This window comes from Vanessa atalanta, chromosome 11 (assembly GCF_905147765.1).
Source record: "Vanessa atalanta chromosome 11, ilVanAtal1.2, whole genome shotgun sequence".
In the NCBI taxonomy this organism is placed as follows: Eukaryota; Metazoa; Arthropoda; class Insecta; order Lepidoptera; family Nymphalidae; genus Vanessa; species Vanessa atalanta.
This window is the reverse complement of record NC_061881.1, coordinates 6,817,761-6,842,032: the sequence shown is the minus strand read 5'-3', so window position 1 is coordinate 6,842,032 and position 24,272 is coordinate 6,817,761. Positions and strand designations below refer to the sequence as shown.

Here is a 24,272-nt window from a genome sequence, read left to right as displayed (position 1 = left end):
GATTGAGCCTGTTTCCTATGCGCATGAAATTTATACCTAGTATAATGTAATTCACTACGATGCGGAATTGTGTTCCACAACTGGCGTAGTTGCTTATTTCTATTAAGGAACATGTATACGTAGCCGTCTGTCCGAATAGCGCCATTTTACCGTCATGATGATGGATTGCTTCTGTATTGAACTTATGCGTTATTTATTCTTTAATAGTGAATGAACGACGCACGCGCTTGCTCATTGGTATTCAAATAAAAATAAATTTATTATGAACTAGTCAAAACTGGCATTAATACGACATTGTTTCAAATTTTTTATACCAAAAATATTTCCGTAATAAAATAGAATATTAATTAATTTACGACCGCTTCTTTGGTAAATGATAATTATAAATAAATTATATTAAAAGCTATCCACGCTTTCTAATTGAATGAAAACGAATTAGGAGCGAGATAAAACATTTCGGACCTAGATGCAAAGCTAATGGTTGCGCTAAATTTGTTTTCGGTACAATTTCAACACTATGCCGCCATAAACAAGATGTATTGAGCGGAAGAGCATAGAACACGCGGACGGTGCCACGAGCACAAACAAGTCATTAATACAAATTTAGGGTGGCCTACATGTGAACGAACGCTATAAACGAGTTCATCATGGTATTACAATTATACAGAACTAAAACTGACGATTAAATCAAACTTTAAAAGAAAAGTGTGCACTGTTAATCTATTTAACGTACTCTATTGAAAAACAATATTTAAAGCTACAATTAGTAAATTCGACAAAACGTAAACAGAGTTTTAAAATTATGCTAATGTCACAGAAATATATTTTAGTGTATTAGTCATGGCCAATAACGAGACTTCAAAATTGAAGCTATTTATAACAGAGCAAAGATAAGTGAGTATAATATACATATAGTATAAACAGAGCGCTGATATTACAAGGCAAAATTATCCTTTATTGCTGATTATTCTACCACGCTGGTAAGCTGATTTTTAACTTGTCAGATCAGTGAGAACGCTTTTCACTTCATTTCTTCATCGGCTTGAGACAAATTGTAAATACAAAATATTAATGCATGTGATGAAATTTAAATGATCTAGACACGCCTTGATTCAGATCATTTTCTATCCAGTTAACTAGGGTCAGTATAAACATTTATACATTAGATCATATACTTATCGACCTTTAGATTCTTGTTGTATGAAAGATAAAATAATGACAACATCGTTAGGTTTACCATTAATAACAAAACATATACCTAAATGTATATACATTTTAAACGTCAATCGATATTCTCTAGCGAACAATTTATCTTAAGATGTATGAAAACATCACCCACACAATTATCATACTTATTGATGGTCACAGTAATTGATAATAAATGATATTATAAGCAAAATATTAAATATATAGAATAAAGATTTTTACATTTTTTCAAATTAAATTTTATCGAAAGATTCCAATTGATAATTCACCTATTTTTTGTTATTGTCATTCATTGGCGGACGAGCTTATTAGCCACCAGACGGTAAGTGATCACCACAACCATAGACAACGGTTTAAGAAATTTTAACCATTCCTTAAATCGCGAATGCGCTACCAACCATTAGAACTAAGATGTTATATCCCTTGTGCCTGTAGTTACATTGGCTCAGTCACCCTTCAAACCGGAACACAATAATACTGAGTACTGTTGTTGGACGGTAAAATATCTGATGAGTGGGTGGTACCTACCCAGACGGGCTTTCACAAAGACCTACCACCAAGTGAAATATATATCTATATAATTAATATGCATTCATTTTCACATATCATGACTAATTTATCGTAGAATATTAAATATCCCTTTCGACTCTTACTTGCATGACAGCGAATCTTTATTATCTCTTAGAAATATTAAATCACAAAGGCTCAAATCTACATGGCCTTATTAGGAAACAGACTAGGAGTCGGATGGCGCCAACAATCGATCGCTAACAAGATCGTTTATATATAAGTAAATATCTCGACCAAATGCTCGAATAATTTATCAATATATAAATAATCTTAGCATTAGTAATATAGAATATGCCTACAAGCTGGTTACCCATAGAAAAATAATTCGTAATTGCTTATTATTAATGTCAATTATTAAGAAAAACAGGTCACGCTGCGTTTAAAAGCAGATAATATGTTTGAAAAACAGGTTGCGGTATTCTTTAGTAATGCGAATATAACTTGATTGGTTCCATTACAACAGGGTTCGTACAATGAATCCAAGAATAAGAAAATACCATCATCCGTATTAATATCAAGAAAAACTACTCAATATCAGCCAACTTTTTTTATACAGTTGGAATATACATGAATCATTCAGTTCATTGAACTTTACGATCTATATATGAATTATATAAGACGAATCATTTGTAAATGAGTCTGTAAGCGTTTGTTCCAATGAATGGATAGTTTCATTCAGATTGCGGGCCCCGAGTACGCAGGCCCGTCGAAACACGAGATCGCCCTGACACAAGTCACCAAATGTAGCAAGCTGCCAACCTTGTCTTTCTATTTATATGACTAACACTCGTTCATTTTGTACCCCGATGCAATAAAACTTACAACCTGCGATACTTATTTCAATCTATGTCGTAATGAACCAGACCCTTTTAAAATAACAGCTGGAATATGTATCTGACAATTGTCAGATGGCTTTAAATGGACTGGGTGTGACATGCTAGAGTTGACAAGAGTTTTATTCGTTTTTGTCGTAAATGAAATCTACTGCATACATCATTTATGTTGAAACTGTTTTATTATTGTGTCTAGGCTTGGTTGCGTTTCATTCATTAAACTCCATTACGTATTATATTATATTATTTAAAACCTTCCGCGTTGTTCTATTTATGTTAACAACTAATTTGCTTATTCATTTTAACGGTACAAATGGTTGTAATGTTTGTTTCTTTCATAAGTTTAAGAATTATTATTGTTTCTCGGCATTTAGTTTTCATTGTAATATGCATTTATAATTATTTAATTATCCAATCTTTAACAAGTGTAAAAGTATTCATAAAGTACTTACATCTGGATGTTCTTTTACTGGTACATATACTTTTTCTGTCAGTGTGGTGACCATGCCCTCTGGTTCTGGGAGAACAAGTGGTTCCTTCTTGACTCCATTTATTTGGAATAAGCTTGCTCGTACTTTTGCTATTTCTGTAAAGAAAATTAATATATCGTGAGTATAAAATACTAGCTGCCGTAAATTTGAATATGTCATATTAATGAAAATATAGGAAGCCTGCCCAAACGTTTACTAAGAAAGATAAAAGTTAATGACATCGTAAATTTATAAATACGCGAACATTATTACAGATTTGGAAAACAACCAAAATTCCTTGCCGTCTATTGGTTGGCTTGTGAGTCCGTAGGTCTGGATTGACTAGATTTACAGGCCCTGGTCGGACCACGATACAATTCCTTGTAGCATTGCAGCTGCGATTGGAAGAAGCAAAGAAGCATTGGGGAAATTGAAAGAAGTTGATATTGCGGCTGTTTTTTCCTATCGTATCGTTTAATGGTCCCAGAAAATTATACATTGAGGTAATATGCACTTTTACGTCATATTTTGTCCAACGTAGATTCTCGCTAAGAATAGTTGAATCGGTCAGGACATCATGCACGAGATAGTTTGACGTTACAATTGATTGCTAATTACTTTTTAAATGGATATTCAATTTTATGTCCTCAGAGTCATATAATAAATGGCTATGACATCATTCAATTGATGTATCATTATTGATGGGTCTAACATTGCCTCGATAATTACAAAGCGAAGCCGCCACCTTCGACTTTGACGTCATAAGTTCATGTTTATTGTAAATAAAAACTAATATGAGTAAACATTAAATGTATTTTATTTATCTGTTTTAACTCATTTTATTTACAACTACATTCTTATATGAACAGCTTCTTGAACTAGTTGTCTGTTCGTATTATATTATTGTACACACACATAAGAGAAATACAGAAGTACCTATAACAATAAACACGTTTATATAATAAGTTTTCATGTGTCAATTCGTGAATTAAATATTATTTATTTTTAAGTCAATAAATAAATTGTAGCTACTCGCAGGTTTCCGAATGCAGGGTTTTTTGGCATTTAAAGCAACATAATGATATACAATCGTATACCAAAATTTTAGTTCTATAATTGAGCATTGTGAAATTAATATTTAATCGTTTCGATTTCCCATTTTCGTATAAGAATAGAATAGTTTAATTATATCGTCCTAATCCAGATAAATGTGATGATTCATTGTGTGATATCCGGAGTACAATTGTACGACCATATGTTTTTGCAACATCACACGCATAAAAAGTATGTCGGGTCCTTATGTATATTCACGAGTGAGGACTTAAATGTATAGTTAGTTAATGTATACATAAACTAAAAACTCATATGGAATCCTAATTACATTTATGTCAGAGAGACTGATTAGTTGATCATTGGACATGCTACATTATGTATATAACAAAAAAATGCCTACATGATTTTTGTTTTCGTTCTTAAAAATATGTATCTGTATTGCAAACAAATTAACATACAAGTAAAAAACATAACTGCAAAATTACTTTATGACTGACTTCATAATCTTTACAAAAATCATCTAAATCTTAGCTCTTACATGAAACTTCAATGAAAATACACAATAAATATAGAAAAATAATAACCTCTTTTAAGTAACTGTAATCTGGCAATACTGTCACAATACGGAATAATAATAATTCAAGAATTAAAATAATTTAAAGTATTTCATACACGAAAGAACAGACATGATTTTATTTATTAAAAAATATTTTTCAAAACGATCTCGATAATTTCGAAACTTATGTCACAGCATGTATCTAACGGGTTTAGATGTTAATCGAGTTTTTTTTTTTAATATCATAGACGATCAAAGGCCATAGGACGCGTCCGTACGTCCATATTAAGGCCAACGTGGACTGGCGACAATGTAGCGGAGCTTTCACGCCATATAAGGTCGGTAAGTGAATAAACAAGCCATTAAACCACTGCAGGACTCCGTGATCAACGGTGGATTATAATAGTTATTTAATTGCAACATCTGATATATTTTTGAGTAGTGGTGAGGTTTAATGCAAGCCCATCTGGGTAGGTACCATCAACTCATCAGATAATCTACCACCAAACAGCAATACTCAGTAGTATTTTTATGTATTGAATATTTTGATGTGAGCCGTCCTAACTATAGACACAAGGCACATACAATTGTTTTTAAGGTTGGTAGTGCATTGGCGTTGTAAGGAATAGTTAATTTTTTTCTTACGGCACTTATGTTAATGGTGGCGATAGTGGCTCATTTGCCTGCCCTCCTCTATATATCTATTTATAATAAATATTCACGTTATAGTATTAATAATTCATTTCCTCTCGTGTTTATTTTCGTTACTTAAAATATGCAACTCATTTATAGTTTGAAGATATTCTAAGAAAAATATAGTTTAGTGTTTAAAGTAGATGCTAAAATTATATTCGAATATATTTGAATAATTAAATAAATAATTTAAAAATAGGTATACATTAAATATTTTATTCGAAAAAAGGTCTATTTTACGCAGAATGTCTTTATTAATGGACGAAATATTTGAATTCGTAACATTTTAGATTGAGCAATCCTTAAAATTACAAATCCGTCTGAATTAACAAGGTCGTAAAGAGCGTGTCGTTTTAAAAAAAAAAACCGTGAAAACTTGTCATAGCGGACGCGACGTTGACTAGTGTCGAAACGCTCGTACAAGACTAAACAATACGACCGCCTTTGTTTAACAAATGGAACTTCAAAACAAAAACAAAAGGTATAATAGAGGCTTTATTGACGCAGGTGATCTTGAGCCTGTCTGTCCGTCATTTCACGTGTACATACTATGATTAATGTATTCAAACAAGTGAACTAGATAAAGATTGTTGACTTACGTCATTTTTGCTTACAATATATTATTATTATTATTTATGAAGCCCGTTTTCTATGTTTGCTGAATCAACGATCTTCACGAGACCCTGAGAAAATCAATTAAGTTCACCGGTGCCTGATTTACAATCTAGCGGTAGAATTAACAGTAAGAGTCGTTATAATTTGTACACGAGTTCATACATACATATATGAGGTTGATATTTATAAATACAGAAGTATAATTCACGATTAAATAACAAGAATAGATCTGCATTTTCAAAGCGATCATAACGAATGCTAACAAAACAGATAGCGGTTTAGAATTATATTGTTTCTTTATCCACAAACGAGTTTAAAACCACAATCAGCATAGTTTAATTTTCTGATTACTTGTATTACAATAACCGCAGCGGCGTTCACTCTGCTTAGTAATTCTAACCTTGTAGGCCAATGGTGACATTATTTCGAATCTATCGGTGTATTACCGTTGTTATACAGATATATGATAAAATAGAACATGTTCGGAATTTGGATTGAGTAGTATCAGATTTATTGTAAAATAATATATTCATATATGCCTTATGAGCTTCATCTACTATGAATGACTATTTTATTAATCAAAATCAAAATATTATTTATTCAAGTGGGCTTGTAAAATTTTGTTTTTGTATCTTCATGTTTAATTTAAATGTAGATTATATCGAGTAGAACCAGAAAGAAATTTAGTAGTTAGTGTTTTCCACCATTCCAATTAAAAAGTATGACAAAAAAGTACGAACATATAGAACATTAATTAGAAGAAAATATGTGTTTTACGTACATATTTTCCGTCCTCTTTTCCACAGATTAAAAATGCAATTGACATTTAAATCAATAGCTCAAGTTTAGAGTAAACAAAGTATAAACCTTTACTTAAATCAACACAAACCTATGATAATAATTATAATTATCGAGTCGTCGCTTATAAACGCAACATACGTTCATTAAACATTAGATTTACTAGTTTTTATAATATTTCCATGACATGCACTGAGGTATTAATAACAATTAAATACATTATCACATTTATAATCGATCAACAAGTACAAATATTAACATAAAAATTGAATCCGACGGTATTGTATCTATGAATATCAAACTCAGTTTCAAATTCACTTTTAGTTTCAACGTCCCTATGCGGAAAATTAAATTGCATTAATTCTTGTTTTGTTATTCATTAGCGCCGTTTACAGGACGTAATGGTAGCTTTGCAACAAGCGGAGGTGTTGTCTAGACAGTGAAATTATATGATGGTACGTTAATTAAACAAGACGGCGACAATTGGAGCAGAAATGAGCAAAATATATTAGTTCACATACCAGAAAATGTAAAATGCATTTACGTCAGGGAAATGATTAATGATTCTAAAGGTTATGCAAATGAAGATCAACCCAAATTGAACTTTAATGTAGAAGAACGTTTATGTGATTTCGATGGTAAAGAATTATATGTATGTTGAATAGTACATGTTAAAGTTGGAGTAACACCAAAGTTGAATTTGGGTCTCAACAATAAAAACAAGGGTATACATAAGAACAATGAGGGTACAGAGGGAATTTTCTCACGTCGAGCAGCGACGCGTTAACGTACCGCTACGGTCAGTTTGCGTGTCGACTTCCAACCAGCGTGACTTGTATCACGCGAACGTCAATATATTCTAGATTATAATGTTGTTTATATTATGTATAAAATGAACCTTAAACCACACTTTTAAGAAATATACAAGTTCTAAATTTACTCGGTGATTAAAAACGAAAAGAAATCTTAATGTTCATGACACAGCTGTAAATGAAATTTATCTACGTGAACAGTAATTTTAGAAGCATATTGAGGGCATATTTACACGTATCCTAATATCTAAAACCAACATTTAAATGATGTTACTCATACCGTTATACTAATAATTAGGTACTGAAGAATGTTAAATTTTAATATCAAATTTGAAACATTAAAAGGATACTAAAACCAAATGAAATTTATTTTAAATTTAATTTAAAATATATAACACAATAAAAGGAGATTTTAGACGCGACGTACTTTACTCTTTAATCTAAAGATTGAATTATTATAAATATAACAAATACATTTGAAGCAAAAAAAAAAACAACTAGTCATGACTAAATTTCGCTAAACCCTTTTAGATAAATGTTATTATAAGAGTATTTGAACATGTTATTTCAACAGAACGGTCACTTTCAGTCAATACAAGTGGAGACTTCCTGCCTCCGATGTCAAGAACTGATGTGTTGTTATGTATGAATTATGCATAAGATTTAAATGGTTGCAGCTGACAATGACTAGGAAGGTATTAGATAAAAAACGAACGAATAACTTTGAAAGACAACTACTAACTGACTTTTAAAATAAAATTATATTTAACTTTACATATTAGTGAGCGTGGGTCAAATCTTGCAAATGAAATTTAAATCAGTTCCAAACCGATTGAGCTGAAATTCTGCCAACACTTTTGTTATGAAATGGAATGAAATGTTTATAATTTTAAAACAATCGTATGTACCTCAGGGCACTCGCTAATCCCACTCCTATTAAAAATCGGTTTATACGAATGCAATTAATACATATATACATATTAAGTTTTATGATGCCAGTATTCTAAATTTGATTCGTTTTATATATACGTGAATACAATAAAAGTATCCTAAATGGTGTTCTATTAAACATCATACAGAAAAGAAATGGTTACTCAGTAAATTTAAATGGATCATTATTAAGTCGACAATACATTCTTAGAATATTGACAAAATAGTAATTTATTATGAGTGAATCATATTTATAAAGCGATTTGTAACATAAAGAACATATTGCAAAACATCCTCAAAAGGAATCTTGTTTAAAATGTCAGCGGATTTGCTTCAGCGCTTAAATTATTTAACTGTTATCACGTCATAAAGCTATTTAAGTTCAGTTTTAAAAATGAGTCTTCATGGACCCGTGGATCTTGAGATTATGGTATTAAATTCGGACAAGCACTACTGAGTTTATATGAACATAATTTTTTTAGAATTTTATCTCACCCGATAAAGATTATGCTGAGGTAACATATTTGTATCCAATGAAATTCTGCCTCGTGTATCACTTGAACATCGTGAGAGAATAAGCTTCAAACCGTCACCATAGCGAAAGCCTTTCAAATTTCGAATGCAAGGAATGGATTGTTCTAACAAGCTGTTACTTTATTTAAACCGTGCGAAATTATATCGAAAATTATGTTATTATTAAACAAATAATGTATCATTTTAATAAATTATATACCATCTCTAGTGACGTTATAATGAGTCACGTATCTCCGAAATAGGCAGCCTATCGTGGATTTTTTTTATTAACACTTGTAATATTAAACTCACACTGTTGATTTATTATTAACAAAAAATTATAGTCAATCAAGTATTATTTTAAAGTTCTTATTATTTTATATTGGAATTTAATTAACATGATATATTGTTACATGCGCATATTTGTTCTAAGAATATGCATTCCACGTAATTGAATGGTAATTAATAAGTGTAAAAATCATAAATTTAATATTTATGAATGGCGCTGTACTAGGTAACTAGAAGTAGAACTACAATGAAAATTTATATAGTCCTTATTTAGAAGTATTTTCAATAAATTTGAACCTTTGGTTTTATATCTTAAATGCTAACCAATACGAATTTTAAATGTTACACTTTTAATATCATCGAAAATATTTTAGCTAAATAAAAAAAAAAACTTTGAATTATATTTGCAGTGGATAAGCAAAAAAACTAACAATTTTTAGCCGATTTTTATAATCATTTACGATTTTCGATATAATTAATCAACTGGAATCGATTCATGTTAAAATGTGTTATCTTACCTCTTTCACTAGTATCTATATTTTATTTTCAAAATATATCAGGTTAAACATATTGGAGATATTGTTGTAAAGCCACATATAAATTTAGCCATAAAAGATTTACTCGACTAAAAGGCTAAGCTAGCTACTATGTCACGGAGATTTTTATTCATGAAGGGGTTTATGAACCATTCGTTAATATTCACGCATGTTAGAATAAATCTTTAAAGTGACAAAATGTGTCGAATTTGAAGGCACAATAATAAACGGACGTTACTTGTGTTGTTTTCAGTATGCAGGTCGCATTCTGTACTATTTATTCACAGAGCACTGTCCGTTGACGGTTCTTTTATTATAGCTATAAAATCAGCGGAGTAAACCGACGATTTTCGCTGATTTATCGGCTAATATTTATTTTTCATGGTACACTTGTAAAACTACTGCGTAAATAGGGCGTTTACGGTGGCTTATCCGGTGTAGCTACATCGCTAGCTAGTTGCGAACGACCGGCAACATATATTTTAATACACGTTCTTTGTGATTTTATTACATCATTATTCTCGTTTCTTTTAAAAAAGAGTATTTATATGATTAACATCTGTTTTAAAAATTATGTCTTGCTTATGTAATGAAAGAGACGTCAGATTATTTTTATGAAAAAAAAAATCAAACTCTGTTATCGTCATAACTGTATCATGAAGTATGGCTAATTAATAAACACAATTTGTAGATACAAGGTGTGAAAAATTAATGAACCTCATATAGTTAACAATGTTTCACAAGTAAGAAGCTGAAACAATAACACAGTATGTGAGCATTTGGCACAACCAAACGATCAAATGCCTGTCGAGTTAATCATTAATAACAACTCCTCAGGAGAAGCAACGCCTATCTTAGACACGTCAGTTTTGCTTTTGATGAATCCATAATAATGAGTTGTCTCACTTAATATATGCAAAGGTAGTCCAGATGTTTATCTCATAGCATCCACCTACGCAGATGTTGTGACAATGCATCTAAGTACTTGGTCTGTCAGTCAGTTTAATGGGTCACAATATATGGCTTTTTACTGCCGGCTCAATGATTCATCACGATTCCTTAGATAATTGTTACCTAACACGCTCGACTTCTTATGTGCTACGAGTTATGATTTTAATAACATTATAAAACGAATAAAGTACGTAAATGAATATAAGCAGTGTCTCAGGTACGCTTAAAAAAATTGTAACTAAGATTATTATTCTTTACCATACATCGGAGACATCCGTCTCCGATACCTATGCACAATAAATTCTAGGTAGCTAGCTCCCGCGGTGTTACTCGCGCTAGACATTAAATAATAGATAACATTTCTGTATAAAATTTCTATGTAACACAAAATAATTAATTAAATCAGACTGGTACATACCTAGGATTACCACGTTTCAACAAACGAACACTGCATTATTATAAATTATCATAATGCATGTTAAACTACAGCTGAATACATTTTTTCATAATTACTGTTTCAATATAATCGAACAGTATTTTGACATTTTAATTATAATAAATTCCAGTGTTTTCTTAAACGTTTTCAAATTAACATGTTTTTTTTTTATATTTATTAATCGACGCCAAGCATATGACCTTTCTACCTATCAATCGAAATCTAACATTTTGTCAATTTTGTATTTATTTTTTTAATTACATTAATATAAACGTACTCGTTTGACCGTAAAGTATTAATCCGTTTGTATTTTAAATGCTTCGTATAAATAATTTAGACATTCATAAATGACCGATGAAAAAAACCAACATGAAGTTGTTTTTTTTTTTTATTTATTTGAAATACACAAGACTTTTTTTATATATCTAAATTTTGCAATACTTTTGTGTTAATTATTACATCAAATAAATACTAACTGATAAACAATATCTACATTGATATCACTTTCACGGCACAAATAAAGGCAGAAAGAATATTTATGTTGCACTTACATTGGATGCTACAAACGAAACGATGAAATATTTCATAAAACATATTTATATATTAACAGTATTTTTGTTTATGATAAATTTAACTTATGTATTGTATTTTATGTGTTAAAAATCGTTGATATCCGAAACCTTTAGTTGAAGATATTTCAAACGTGAATCACCGCTAAGAAAAGCTTTGAGATGTGCGCACTCGGTCAATTCAATTCCATGTTGTAATCACGCGTTAGATTTGGTTTGGTGTCGATATGATTTCATGGTTTAGATACCGCATAGACATAATAAAATTACGCGGCAAAATGATCAAAATAATTACTCGAGACGATGACAGTAATCGAATTTATCGGAACGATTTTGATTTAAATATTTACATCAAAATCGGTCTTCCCTATTGAAGTCTTTTATGGGTGACCAAATAAACAATACTGTCTTCTTCTTTCGAATGTCAAATCAATTATGACAGAAAGAGACAGAAAGCATAGCAACGTTTATAAACAAAGCCAATAGTGAATAACAAATACATATTACAATAGCCAAATTCAAAGTTATCTATATAAAAATAAATCAATTAGTTTCAAATCTAAAGCATTTCTTTTTCAATTAATGTTCCTCAATATTACAATTATACTTCACAATAGTTCCGCTTGTCATTATTACGTAATTAACTGAAAAATATTTCCTAAAAATAGTTCATTTGATAGAACAATACAAATAGCAAACGCGCCGATAATCAGACTTCTGTTACCGTTTCCCCAGGGTATAAAGTTATCATCATACTAGATCCCGCAGCTTTGATCTACTGCTAGATTCTTTTGTTACATAAACTTGATACTTTTTATAATGAAAGTAGTGAAAATATATTCAGCACTTAAAATATTTGTGTATTTATACTGGCATTAACACCCGTGTATATTACATGTGTGACGTTGGCCAACATCCCGGTCGTTATTATAATTCAAACAGACACGTCTTGGAACCCATTTTGTCGTGTTCATTAAATGCTAGCTGAATTCATTTACTAAGCGTTTACTTACGAATGTAAATTATGTTAATATAAACTTTATCCTTGGCAGAAATATTTTCTGTCACTTAAATAGATTTATGGAACATAAAAAAATGTTTTTTTTATAAAAACATGTCTGAGGCTGTATGTCAGTACTATTTAATCTGTGGTTAGATACTTTATTTTTTAATTATTGTTAATTTAAGCAATGAAACTCGGTAGAATTGCTAAGTTGTTTTTTTAGATAAAAAAATGAGCCATATCTTATATTATCAGAGTTCAATATAACATTATTACAGACAGACAGACATTGAACTGGTGCAAAAGCAATACATTATTTGTGTTTGTATACATCAACATGTAGTTTTACTAATAATAGTACCTATTGTTTTTATGCAGGTTTAACAGAATTATACAGTGGGATATTATTTTGCCACTCGGTAAAATAAAGAAGATTTTGATTTAATTTATTATTAACGAAAAAAAAAAAACTGCATAACTAGATGCCAATAAGAATAGCAAAAATAATAATATCGTTATTAATAAAGACCCAATAGCTATTAATTATATAATGGCATGCAAATAGTCTTAAACTTAAAACCTCAACGCATTTTTTATAGAATAACTTACTTTTCAATTATTTCGCTTATACATTGTGCAGTTCTATCCAGAATATTAATTATTATCCATATTAAAATTGATTAATATTGTATTTATGACGTTACACTATTTATTTTTGCATATGGTATACCAATTTTTTATAAATAGACTTCATAATGTTTATTGCAACACCTGCCGCTGACAAGGAGGACAAAATCTTGCATAGCAAAATGCTAACCTAAAGGTTGACTGAAATAAATCGCTACTAAGCATTGATAACGCACCTTATTGTACAAAGGTGCCTAGAAATGTATCAATATATATCCATCGTCTGATAAAATAACATTATTGTTCTAAATAATTCATATACAACAAAACTTGTAATTATATCTCAATAGTTCACGCATATTACCATCGTCGGTAATAACCTTTGATTTTTCCCTTCAGCAACAAATAATAGTTTGGATTGATCATTATTTATAAAAATAGCGATTTGTCATACATAAAGTCCTTTGTGTTCACTGTACACGTACCTGTACACTAAATCGATGGTCAGATTAAGATTAAATTCATTGAAATCATTACATCATTTACGAAGATCATCATTGACAAGATGACGAATATCTTAATGTTGAAATCTGTTTCTAGCTTTATAACGTTCACGTACACGCGACTTTACACGGGTTATATAAACAAGTATTAATCCACATTGAGTATCCAATACTTAATATCCTGTAGTTGTTTTAATAGTTTTTTTTTTAATGCTATGATCTCATATTATACGTATAAAGATTTTGGGCTTTGTGTCTGGGTAGGACCCAATCACTCATCGTATATTCTACTGCCAAGCAGGAAATTTTAGTACTTTATTGTGTTCCAGTTTGAGTGAGTTTGTATCTATAGATTCTCGAGGTTGTCGGAGCATTGGCGATGTAAGGAAGGGTAAAAATATTTACGTCGCCAATTTCTACGGATTGTGAATGACCATTTACTATCAGATAGCCCATTTCCTCGTCTGTTTATTTTATATTTCAGCTGGTTTAGACGTTTTTCTGTGAACACGGAAAAACAAAACAACAATCAACTCTAGCCTATGAAAATCTAGTAACATGTTCAAATCATTAAATAAAAGGGAATTTTCATTAGACGAGACCTCCCACGGGCCAAGAATACAATAATTGATTATTCTCTGTTGTCCACAAGACAAGAAAGGTCAAAGGCTGACCTGACTGGCACTTCAAACATTTTTTTTGTAACATTCGTCATCGGTCATGAGAATATATTATTTTGATTAAGTAATAAAATTAAACTATTAGTCACATTAAGTTTGCATTGAATATATTAATGTTTTATTATTAACACATAAAATCTATTTACTTAACGATGTGTTTACCTGATGTCATTTATGTATCACCTTATTGATTAATATGTGAGTATCGGAACATTGATTTTTGTCCGGATTTGTATTTTCAATCTTCTAAGATTCTACGATTATTCTAGACACTCGGACATGTCAGCTATATTGTGTACAAAATAAGATAATTATGTTTTTTACGAACATATTTTACCTTTTGCATATACCAAGGTAATGTTCAAGAACGTATACTCTGCTTCCCACACTATAGTATTAGTGTAATTACGAAACGTGCGTATAAGCATTATTTCTACTCAAGTTCTACTCAAGACGACTGAGTACTTAAGTCACCTCCTACGTACAATTTTAATATCGAAGTTGAATCAATCGCCTACGTTGCAGCAAAAGAGTCATTAATACCTATTCGAAGCGAAACTTGCCGATTCGTCGCATTGTAGTCGTTACGCCCATAAATAACAAATATGGAGTTTTAAACATTAACAGTGTAGGCGGCACAGACGTCCCATACCTTTATAAGGACAAAGACACTTAAGCGCTTTGTTCTTAAATAGAACACATGTTTAGATAAAGATAAGAATAAAACGTTAATATTTATATCGACAAAAGATATCATAGAAGTGTAAGAGGTTAAGAGGAAGCCAAATGGTTGGGTCGTAGACCAACAGTATTGGTAATTATAAAGACAAGTGCTCTTAGTTTGTATAAGAGCTGTTTGTACTCAAGGGCTTTTAAGCTAAGTACTATTTTTAACGCTCACCACGGGGAACATTAGCTTACTGACCTTGCTATGAGATTTTTAATCAAAATCTTGACTTTAACACTGTAGACGTAGATGAACAAATATATTAATCCATTAAACTGAACGGAGATAGGATTATCTATAATACAATGAAAACAATATTGCAAGACTTGATATGTTGATACTGAGTAACGGTTCGAAGCCGCAAGAGGCTATATTTCATACAACGTATAACCTATTGTGTGTTACTCTGACAAATTATGTCAGCTGAATACACAAACCTTCATTACAATACATTAAATCGAGTTTACGGAACGCAATTTGTTCGTACCCTTTAATCTCCCTTCCAATCTCTAAGAGGAATATAACTAACTTAGAAGGCTATTTGTTACGAGAAAGTTTTTTTGACTATTAACGGCCAGAAGACAGAGAAAACATCAACTGACGTTGAATATCATTATCAATAATGACAAACAAAAAACTATCAAATTACAAGACAAGTGGGTGGTACCAACACTAGCACCACACAGACGATCTTGCACAAAGCCCTACCATTAAACATTTTATTGCTCATAACATATTAGTATCGCATAATAAGTTAACAGTTATTAATATTTCAAATGCATAAATAATACTAGCATCAATGTTACAACTAAAAATAAACCTCTGTCTCAATGTACTTTGATCTTTGTCTTAAGAGCCCCGTTCGCCTCCAAACTCTCTATTATAATAAGCTTCGCATTGTTTTCAGAGCAAAATACCTTATAGATTATGTCAGTCGTATCACTGGAGATAAAGGCATCAGTGTAAACACGAGGCCAGACTTTGTCAACCGTGACAAAGGAATTACAGTTTTAGTTCATGTTTTTACTTTGATTTTGTGAAACTAATGATTTGTACGTTCGTTTGAATGAAAATAACTTACTTAAATCTCATTGGTTTCATAATCTTTTTTTAATTATTACTTGTACTATTTCTTAGTTATATTCAGTAAGTATTTATACATACCAAAACAGTTATTAAAGACAGTGAATACGATTTTTCTATGGTAATCAGTAAATAGGTGATATTGTTAAAATATATATCAATAGGCATTATTAACAAAGAAATGAATCTCAAACATCCAAGTCATTTGACAATGAAAGGCGTGAAGCGTGTGACAGATTGTAATTGTAATATATTATTTATTTATACATTTTATATTCCTTATTTAATCATTATATATTGTTTCGAAAAAAAATCTCATTAATATTAGATTTTTGACGAGGGTAAATTATTTCAATAATGAACAAAAGACTTTTTTGATCGTTAATTTATAGATTAACAAACTTCACCTTGATAATATAACAAACGTATGTAATTCAAGACGTCTGTAACCACTCTAACTACAAACGCACCCCGCAATATATAAACATTCGAAATCCGAAAATAGATTTTAACACCAATGCAATTAAATTCAGTGTTGGGGCAACCGCCGAACACTTACTTCAGATACGAACATTTACGTTAACATTTTGCAATAATTGTTAATGAAGTATATTTCCTTTATGATGACAATGATTATATATTAATACGTAATAACAGAGGATGATTAACGTCACAGACTATTAAAATCATTAAATTGACAAGTTTTATAAAACATAAATATATTCATTACGAATCAAATGCTAAAATGAATTTCAGTTTCTGCTAAAACAGACAATTTTCGATAGAGATTTCGACATCATAAAAATGCCTCATTTGATCATTTGTTGAATTTGATGTATCTTATTAAGATATACCTATAATCATACAGACATTTCAAATTTCCAACTTCATTCTCTTCATCGTAATCGAATAGCTAGACAATACCTTAAAAGGTAAAATAAAATATATCGAAACAATCAATATACATTTAACAAAATAATTGTTGAAATTTGGATAGAATTAAATAAATAATTAAAATAAATTATTTGATATTTAACATAAAATATTCCAAATTCAAAATGTAAAAAATCTATCGATAAGAATTTTGGTCGCATTGTAATCACTATTAATACAATAAAATTGATCAATGTAGCAATTCGCTTACAGCAACGGTAAAAGTATTCATAAAAAAACCGCAATTCTAGTGATAAAAATTAAATTTACTATCGGAATCCTCTGCAATCAACAAGATCGTAAATAAATCGGTAGCGTTTTTTTAAATCGTTCTACAATTTGATGTTGCAGTTTCCATGCAGGCTTTTATTTTAGGTCACTTGATTTACGGTTATATTCCTGGTAATGTGACATCGAAATTCAAACAGATTCCGGGAACGTTCCCCGCGGTTTATTCTAGAGTCACGCTATAAAATTTTAGTTTATCCTTTAGTTGGTATAGAAGTTGAACCGGTGACCTCATTCATTTTCGCAAGAATATAAATTTAGTGTTTTATTACTTTGGCAGGAAATATTCCGGCCAATCACAACCTGCTAAAGCTTCTTGCAAAAATAAATATTTTCTAGGATAATGCTACTACGATTCCTGACCCAAGCGGACCGTTATAAGATCGACATAGTAAGTGTGGTGAATGACCTCAGAACATTTTTCGCTTCCTTTTCGCTGCAATGTACATAAATTGAACTGTAGTTCTCAAGCCTATAATGGTACAGGCTGCGTTAAAATCGCATATGGAAGCGTTTTTAACGCAGCTACTGAAAACGCCTTGTAGTGGTCTTTTATGGCAATAACAATGATCCTATCGAAATATCTTTAGTGTCCGTTTAAAACTATCGTTTAACACTGTTGTGTTAATAGATAATGATACGATTTAAGCTAAGAGCAATCAATAAGAGTTCAAATCATGGAATCGTGATCATATCCTTGCGACACTATTAGAAATTAGTATTACTGCTTTATGACTCACGATTGAATAGCAAATAATGTTTGATTTTTAAATATAGGCACCACCTAATAATTACGGAAGCTAACTACATCTCTAAGTAAAAAATATACATTACATCTATCAGACTTGAAATTTTAGTACAATACGTAGATCATTTGTCTAATTTTAGTTATTACATATACATTTATAAATATCAAGAGTACTTAAAGTCCAGTATGAAGTTCGACTATTTACTTTAATTTAAATTTGACGTTAAGTGGACATCTGTTATGTTATCTTAATTTTATAGAAAAACTATATGACTTAAACTGAAAACTTTTTATTGAACACAACTTTTGTCAAAACCAAGTTGAAATACATTGAATAGCTAATAAAACTTACATGCTCTTTACTTTTTTTAAAGTTAAGTAGACAATTTAAATACAAATATAAACGAACTAAGTATCACAGTACAAGTAATTACTAAATTATATGCGAACTAATGAAAGTATCATTTCATATACGACCGAATAGGTGACGCTGTGTGTACCTAAGCTCTTTTGGCTTGGTTATTTCTGGGTAGGATGAGAAGTTGGAGGCACTTATCGTTCTACAGCTTAACATCAATACTATTGGTATTACGGATTGAAGGGTGAGTGAACAAGTGTAATTACAGGCATTAGGGAAATAGTATATTTCATGGTTGGTAACGCATTCGCGGTGTACGGAATTACAGGCACAAGCGACATAATATCTTTCATGGTTGGTAGCGCCTTGGGCGTGTACGGAATGGTTTACACTTTTTGTTTGTATTGGAGGCGATGACCACTTTCGAGGTTCAAATTTGCAAGCCAAAAATATGAAATAGCATCAATATTAAATTTTTGTTAGAAAGATTCACTTATTTTAGTGTGATTTTAATGTGATGTCATTATAACATAATCAATAAAAAATTTGATTTCTTAATATTATGTAAATTTGTTGGTTTTTTATTTATCAGATATGTTAAAAACTCAATTTATACTCAAAATTTATAATTTATTCCAACCGTCCTACAAAAGGTTTTTGGTGAAATTCTGGTTGTACAAATAATTTATAAAATCGAGGATACTGTTTCTGATTGCGTAAAGGAAACCACATCCAAATACAGTTATGAAAACGTATAATACTCTGGAACTGATTCTTAATAAAAAAGCAATGGTTGTTAAGATTTTCGGACATTATAACATGATACAAACACGCTAACATGTCACAATCGCAAGTTCAAGGCAAAACCTGAGAGGACAACTAATCGGGTTATTCTCTTTTGAATCGAACACCAGAGACTATAAGGTTGAATTTCATTTGTATCGTTAATTCTGTATCGCTACAATAAACGTTCCAAAACTGCAATCACAAATTGTTACGTGGCTGCGGACGCCAACAACCTGATTGTACCGTTAAGTGAGACGCGCAGAACTGACCTAGTGCCGGGAAAGTTATCAGGGACGACCGTGTTCCGCTTTAAGGCTCACTACTGCGTTCAACTGTGATCACTATTATATGATATACCTTAATGAGACCTGATTCTGAGCAATCACTTAACGTAACGGGTCATCAGGTGGCGATAAAATCACCAAGAAATCAAATCTGATGTCACTCCGTAAAATAGAACAGGACATCTTAATAATCGTTTTACTCCAGGAATGTCGGGATCATTTATACTGCTCACCTTTTTTTTATTCGTACACATACATACTATAGATTTCTAGCGGGTCACACGTCATGTCTCCGGCACGAACACCATAAGTTTTATTTCATTTATAAGGTATGTTAGTGTTTAAAAGACTTGATACTCTTTTTTAAATAAATTACCACGATTTTTTTTTTATTTAGCTGTAGATTGAGTTTGCACGACAATAATTTATTATAATAGTTTGATATTTCGTAAGACGTTCAAACGTGTCATATCATTGCCTCTTAATGAACATTAATTTGTTGCAAGTGGAACTGATTCAATTGCTATCACCAATTAAAAGATGGCGATGGCATTGACCTTTACCGAAACAAATTGTGGCTGTTACGTTGAATATTCAGACGTTACACGTAAGACGCGGGACTGAAGAAGATAAAGACGGAATTGATAAGAAGAATAATAATTACTGTTCGTTAACAAGCGTCGAAAATAAATTTATTCGAATTTATATATGTAAGTACATATTACGCCTCGATCTTCAATAGTATGCAAAGAGGATATTAACATTAATCGATACCTACATTGGAATGATAAAAGTAACGGGACCACTTCTGTACGTGATTTTTTTATTTAAATTAATCGTTATAAATAGAGATATCAATATAATGGACGTGTTTTTGAAAGTGTTCGTCTTAACTTGACATTTATTTACATTAAGTAGATAATAAAATCAAAATCGAAATGCACTTATAAGCACTCTTGTATCGTCATGCTACTGGATTAAATCGAATGTGAAGCTACCACCGAAACCGATTCGAAATGTAGAAGAATCAGCAAGAAACTCATCAGTTAAATATATATCCTAGATTAAATTCATACTCAATCAGTTTAATACGCTTACAAAATACAAAAGTCTACGAGATAGAATTGTCTCTTGTACGGAATTACCACAAAAATGATAATGACAATGTAATTGAAAGCGAGACCGAATTTAGGCCTGAAAGACACGGACGGAGCAGGGAGTTCCCGATGCGTAGATTAAGTATATTTATAGTTGCATACGGGGTCGTTGCTCGTGCGCCTATCCCACGCCGAGCCAGCGGGACGAAACCGATCCGTTTATTAAATTTGCTAATCTATACCTTAATGACACAAGATCTAAGAATTCAGTTAATTCACAGTAAATTATTGAATTCATTAATAAAATATCCGGGACATCTAAATTCGAATTGGTACATATTTGACAACATTAATATCGTGATAAAATATCGAACCGGATTTTAAAATCTTCATTAATCTCGTTTTAATATAACGGGTGTTAATAAATATCGCATTTCCTGTAAATAATTAAATTAAATAACATTAAGGTAACTTCGTTGACTCATGCGTTACTGTCAAAACTTATCCAGACCAAGGTGAGCATGATTACTAAAATTGATCAGATTATTTTTGTATCTATACAAATAGATGAACCCACGGATTTCATCGTGTTACAATTACTCTATACACATATATTTATCATTATATATTATTAAAATATGCTCATACTAGCTGTTACCCGCGGCTTCGCTCGCGTAGAATATGTATTGTATATATATATAAATTAACTTAAAATATTACGTAAATTTAAGACCTCTTTGTATACCAAATAAAAAGTAGCCTATGTCCTTTCTCAGGCTCTAGACTACTTGTGTACCAAATTACATTCAGACAGACAGAGTTACTTTCGCATTTATAATATTAAGTATGGATAGTATGGATTTCATACACTATGAATACGTCAATAATTTACGAGATCAATTGACGTTTATGGTTAGTGATCGGTTCTAGACGCTCGTAGTTAAATGTTTTATATCCTACTAGCTACTCCTTGCACCACATCTTGGAATGGAGCTATATTGTATGTAGTCCTTTCTCAATAAAGGACAAAAAACAATATTTACAAACATCCTATATCATATCAAACAAAATCTTCACTTTATACAATACAAGATTTAAAAAAACGTAATATAGATTTAAATAAATCTGCTCAATGCGAATTTAATCAAACTTCTTCAGCTGTTCATAAAGCAACTATGTTTAGATTATTCACTTCAAAACGTCAAAAAAAAACATTGAGTTTGCTATAATAAAGACGAGTTATAACTCAATGGATGAAGGACGAAGTAAATTACTTTGCCCTTAGAGACAAAATGATCGAGCATTTAATTTCATATCTTAAGAGCTTGGCGTTTTTTTTTCAATAATTTAGTTTCAGCAGAGGCAGTATTTTCGTTATTTAAAACCAATATACTAATACCACAAACAATTACAACATTAAAACTTCATTGATTAGGTACCTATATCTTGTTAAGAGTTAAATTAAGCAATTAACCATTTACTTTTTCAGTGTATCTGATTATATCACATTAATAAATGTGATTGTATAAATGCGAAAGTATAATGTATTTTGTTGTACATGTTATTATAATTATCTGAAACAAGATGTTCCGCTTTTTGACAAATTCTAATAAAAACATTAGTCTATTATATCATAAAATACGTACATAAACATTATTTATTAATCATGAAAAATAATAACATTAATTAAATTTAAGTAAAAAAAAAACAGACGTTTAACCAGTAAAAAGTAAGAATTAAACCTCAACCTAAAATTGGCGCAAAACTGACAGTCGAGTAAATTTTCTTGTCAGTAAATTGATATTTCGTGCATTGCTTATTACGGAGATGTCTTGGCGTTTACGACCCTTGTCCGAAAAGTAGGTTAAATCACTTGTATGAAGCTTGTAATCGTTAAGCAAGCCTACACAGAGGTATAAATGTCGTAGTGCGTTACTATGTCTATCGATATTTAGACGTTTACAATTAATTTGAAACCATTACTTAATCTTACATTAAATTATGATAGCGCAGTGGCTAAATTTTGTAACTAATAATCGAAGTTTGTAGGTTATAACCCGAGCAAGCATAAAATAAAGATTTTGTTTTTTGGTCTTTGTATTTTTTGTAAGCCACTTAATATACTTAATTTCATAACAAACAATATTAAAATTGAAGTTTTTAGCTTTATAATATCATAAAGGCTAGTCCATACTAATGTTATAAGTTTTATATTTAACTTTAAAAATCTAAAAGGTTATAATTATATTTGATAGCCGCAAACGCACACATTACCGATCCATCATGTTAAACAAATTCATGAGAGAAACTGCGCCCAAAATGTTCGTTCAAATAGAATATTGCCAATCGAAATAGAGTAAACAACAAGCGGTAAAGGCGGCGTCATTCATAATATTGGTTTCCGAACAAAAATAACATTTGCCTGTGTCGCTTACTATACTGTTAAATAAATCAGGTGATATAAGCGACAGGTCGACGGCAGCGCATGCTTCTGCCTACAATACTTGCATGAAAAAACGCGCAACGGTCATTGAACTTATAATAAGAATTTGTAAGAAATAATCTTTAATTTCACCTTACCTTCGTACGTTTTAAATACTTTTAACGTTAATCTGTATCTAAATAGCTGTTTCAACACGTTGTCGTAATGTCCTACTAATATTTGTAAGTCATTCGTTTCGCTAGCAATATGTCGAATGAAAGATGAGTATTATTAACAGATATTCTTTTGTTTAACACATAGCAAGCAAGTTTTACTGGTTTTTTCACGAAACATTCATTCGTTAGACGAGAATAAATATAAGCTTACTAATTACGCTTTGGACGAAGTCCCAGCAGATAAACAGCTAACTCCAGCCAAAAATATACAAGATGGCGTCGAGTCCATAATAAAACTATTTAATGGGCCAGCGCGTTTTCCGCGGTGATGAAATCTGCGTAGGAACGTGAACTTAATAAATCAAAGATTTAAAAATCATTTCACTTCAAATATATTACCCATAAATAAACTATAATATTTACGTAATAAAATACTTAAAAGACAAAATATAATATTTTACATAAAATCTTCATGTACACTAAATACATTTTTCTTTTTTAGTTTACCAAATAATAATTGATATCTTTATAACACCTTTAGACCCATATCCAAATATTACTATCCATAAAGCAATTAAAACGCCAGGAGTATTTAAATGTAATCGAATTATTACAACTTGAATAAAATCTGTTTACCACAAAATAATCGAATACAAGCCGTACAAAATGAGGACATTAAGTGTCACTACAATTTAGGTGCTACATGTACGTTATCAAAACACGACAAT

General features: G+C 30.8%; 1 protein-coding gene across 5 annotated transcripts in view; it reads right to left on the bottom strand.

Moving 5' to 3' along the window:
- The window catches only part of LOC125067468 (protein held out wings), a 62,463-nt gene that overhangs the window by 25,921 nt on the left and 12,270 nt on the right, over window positions 1-24,272 (bottom strand). For all 5 annotated transcript variants that reach the window (XR_007119729.1, XM_047676103.1, XM_047676107.1 and 2 more), the window contains exon 2: window positions 3,062-3,195. Coding sequence is in view for 4 of the 5 variants with exons in the window: in XM_047676103.1 (XP_047532059.1) it covers window positions 3,062-3,195 (134 nt within the window). In the remaining variant the exon portion in view is untranslated. The remainder of the gene's footprint in view (window positions 1-3,061; window positions 3,196-24,272) is intronic.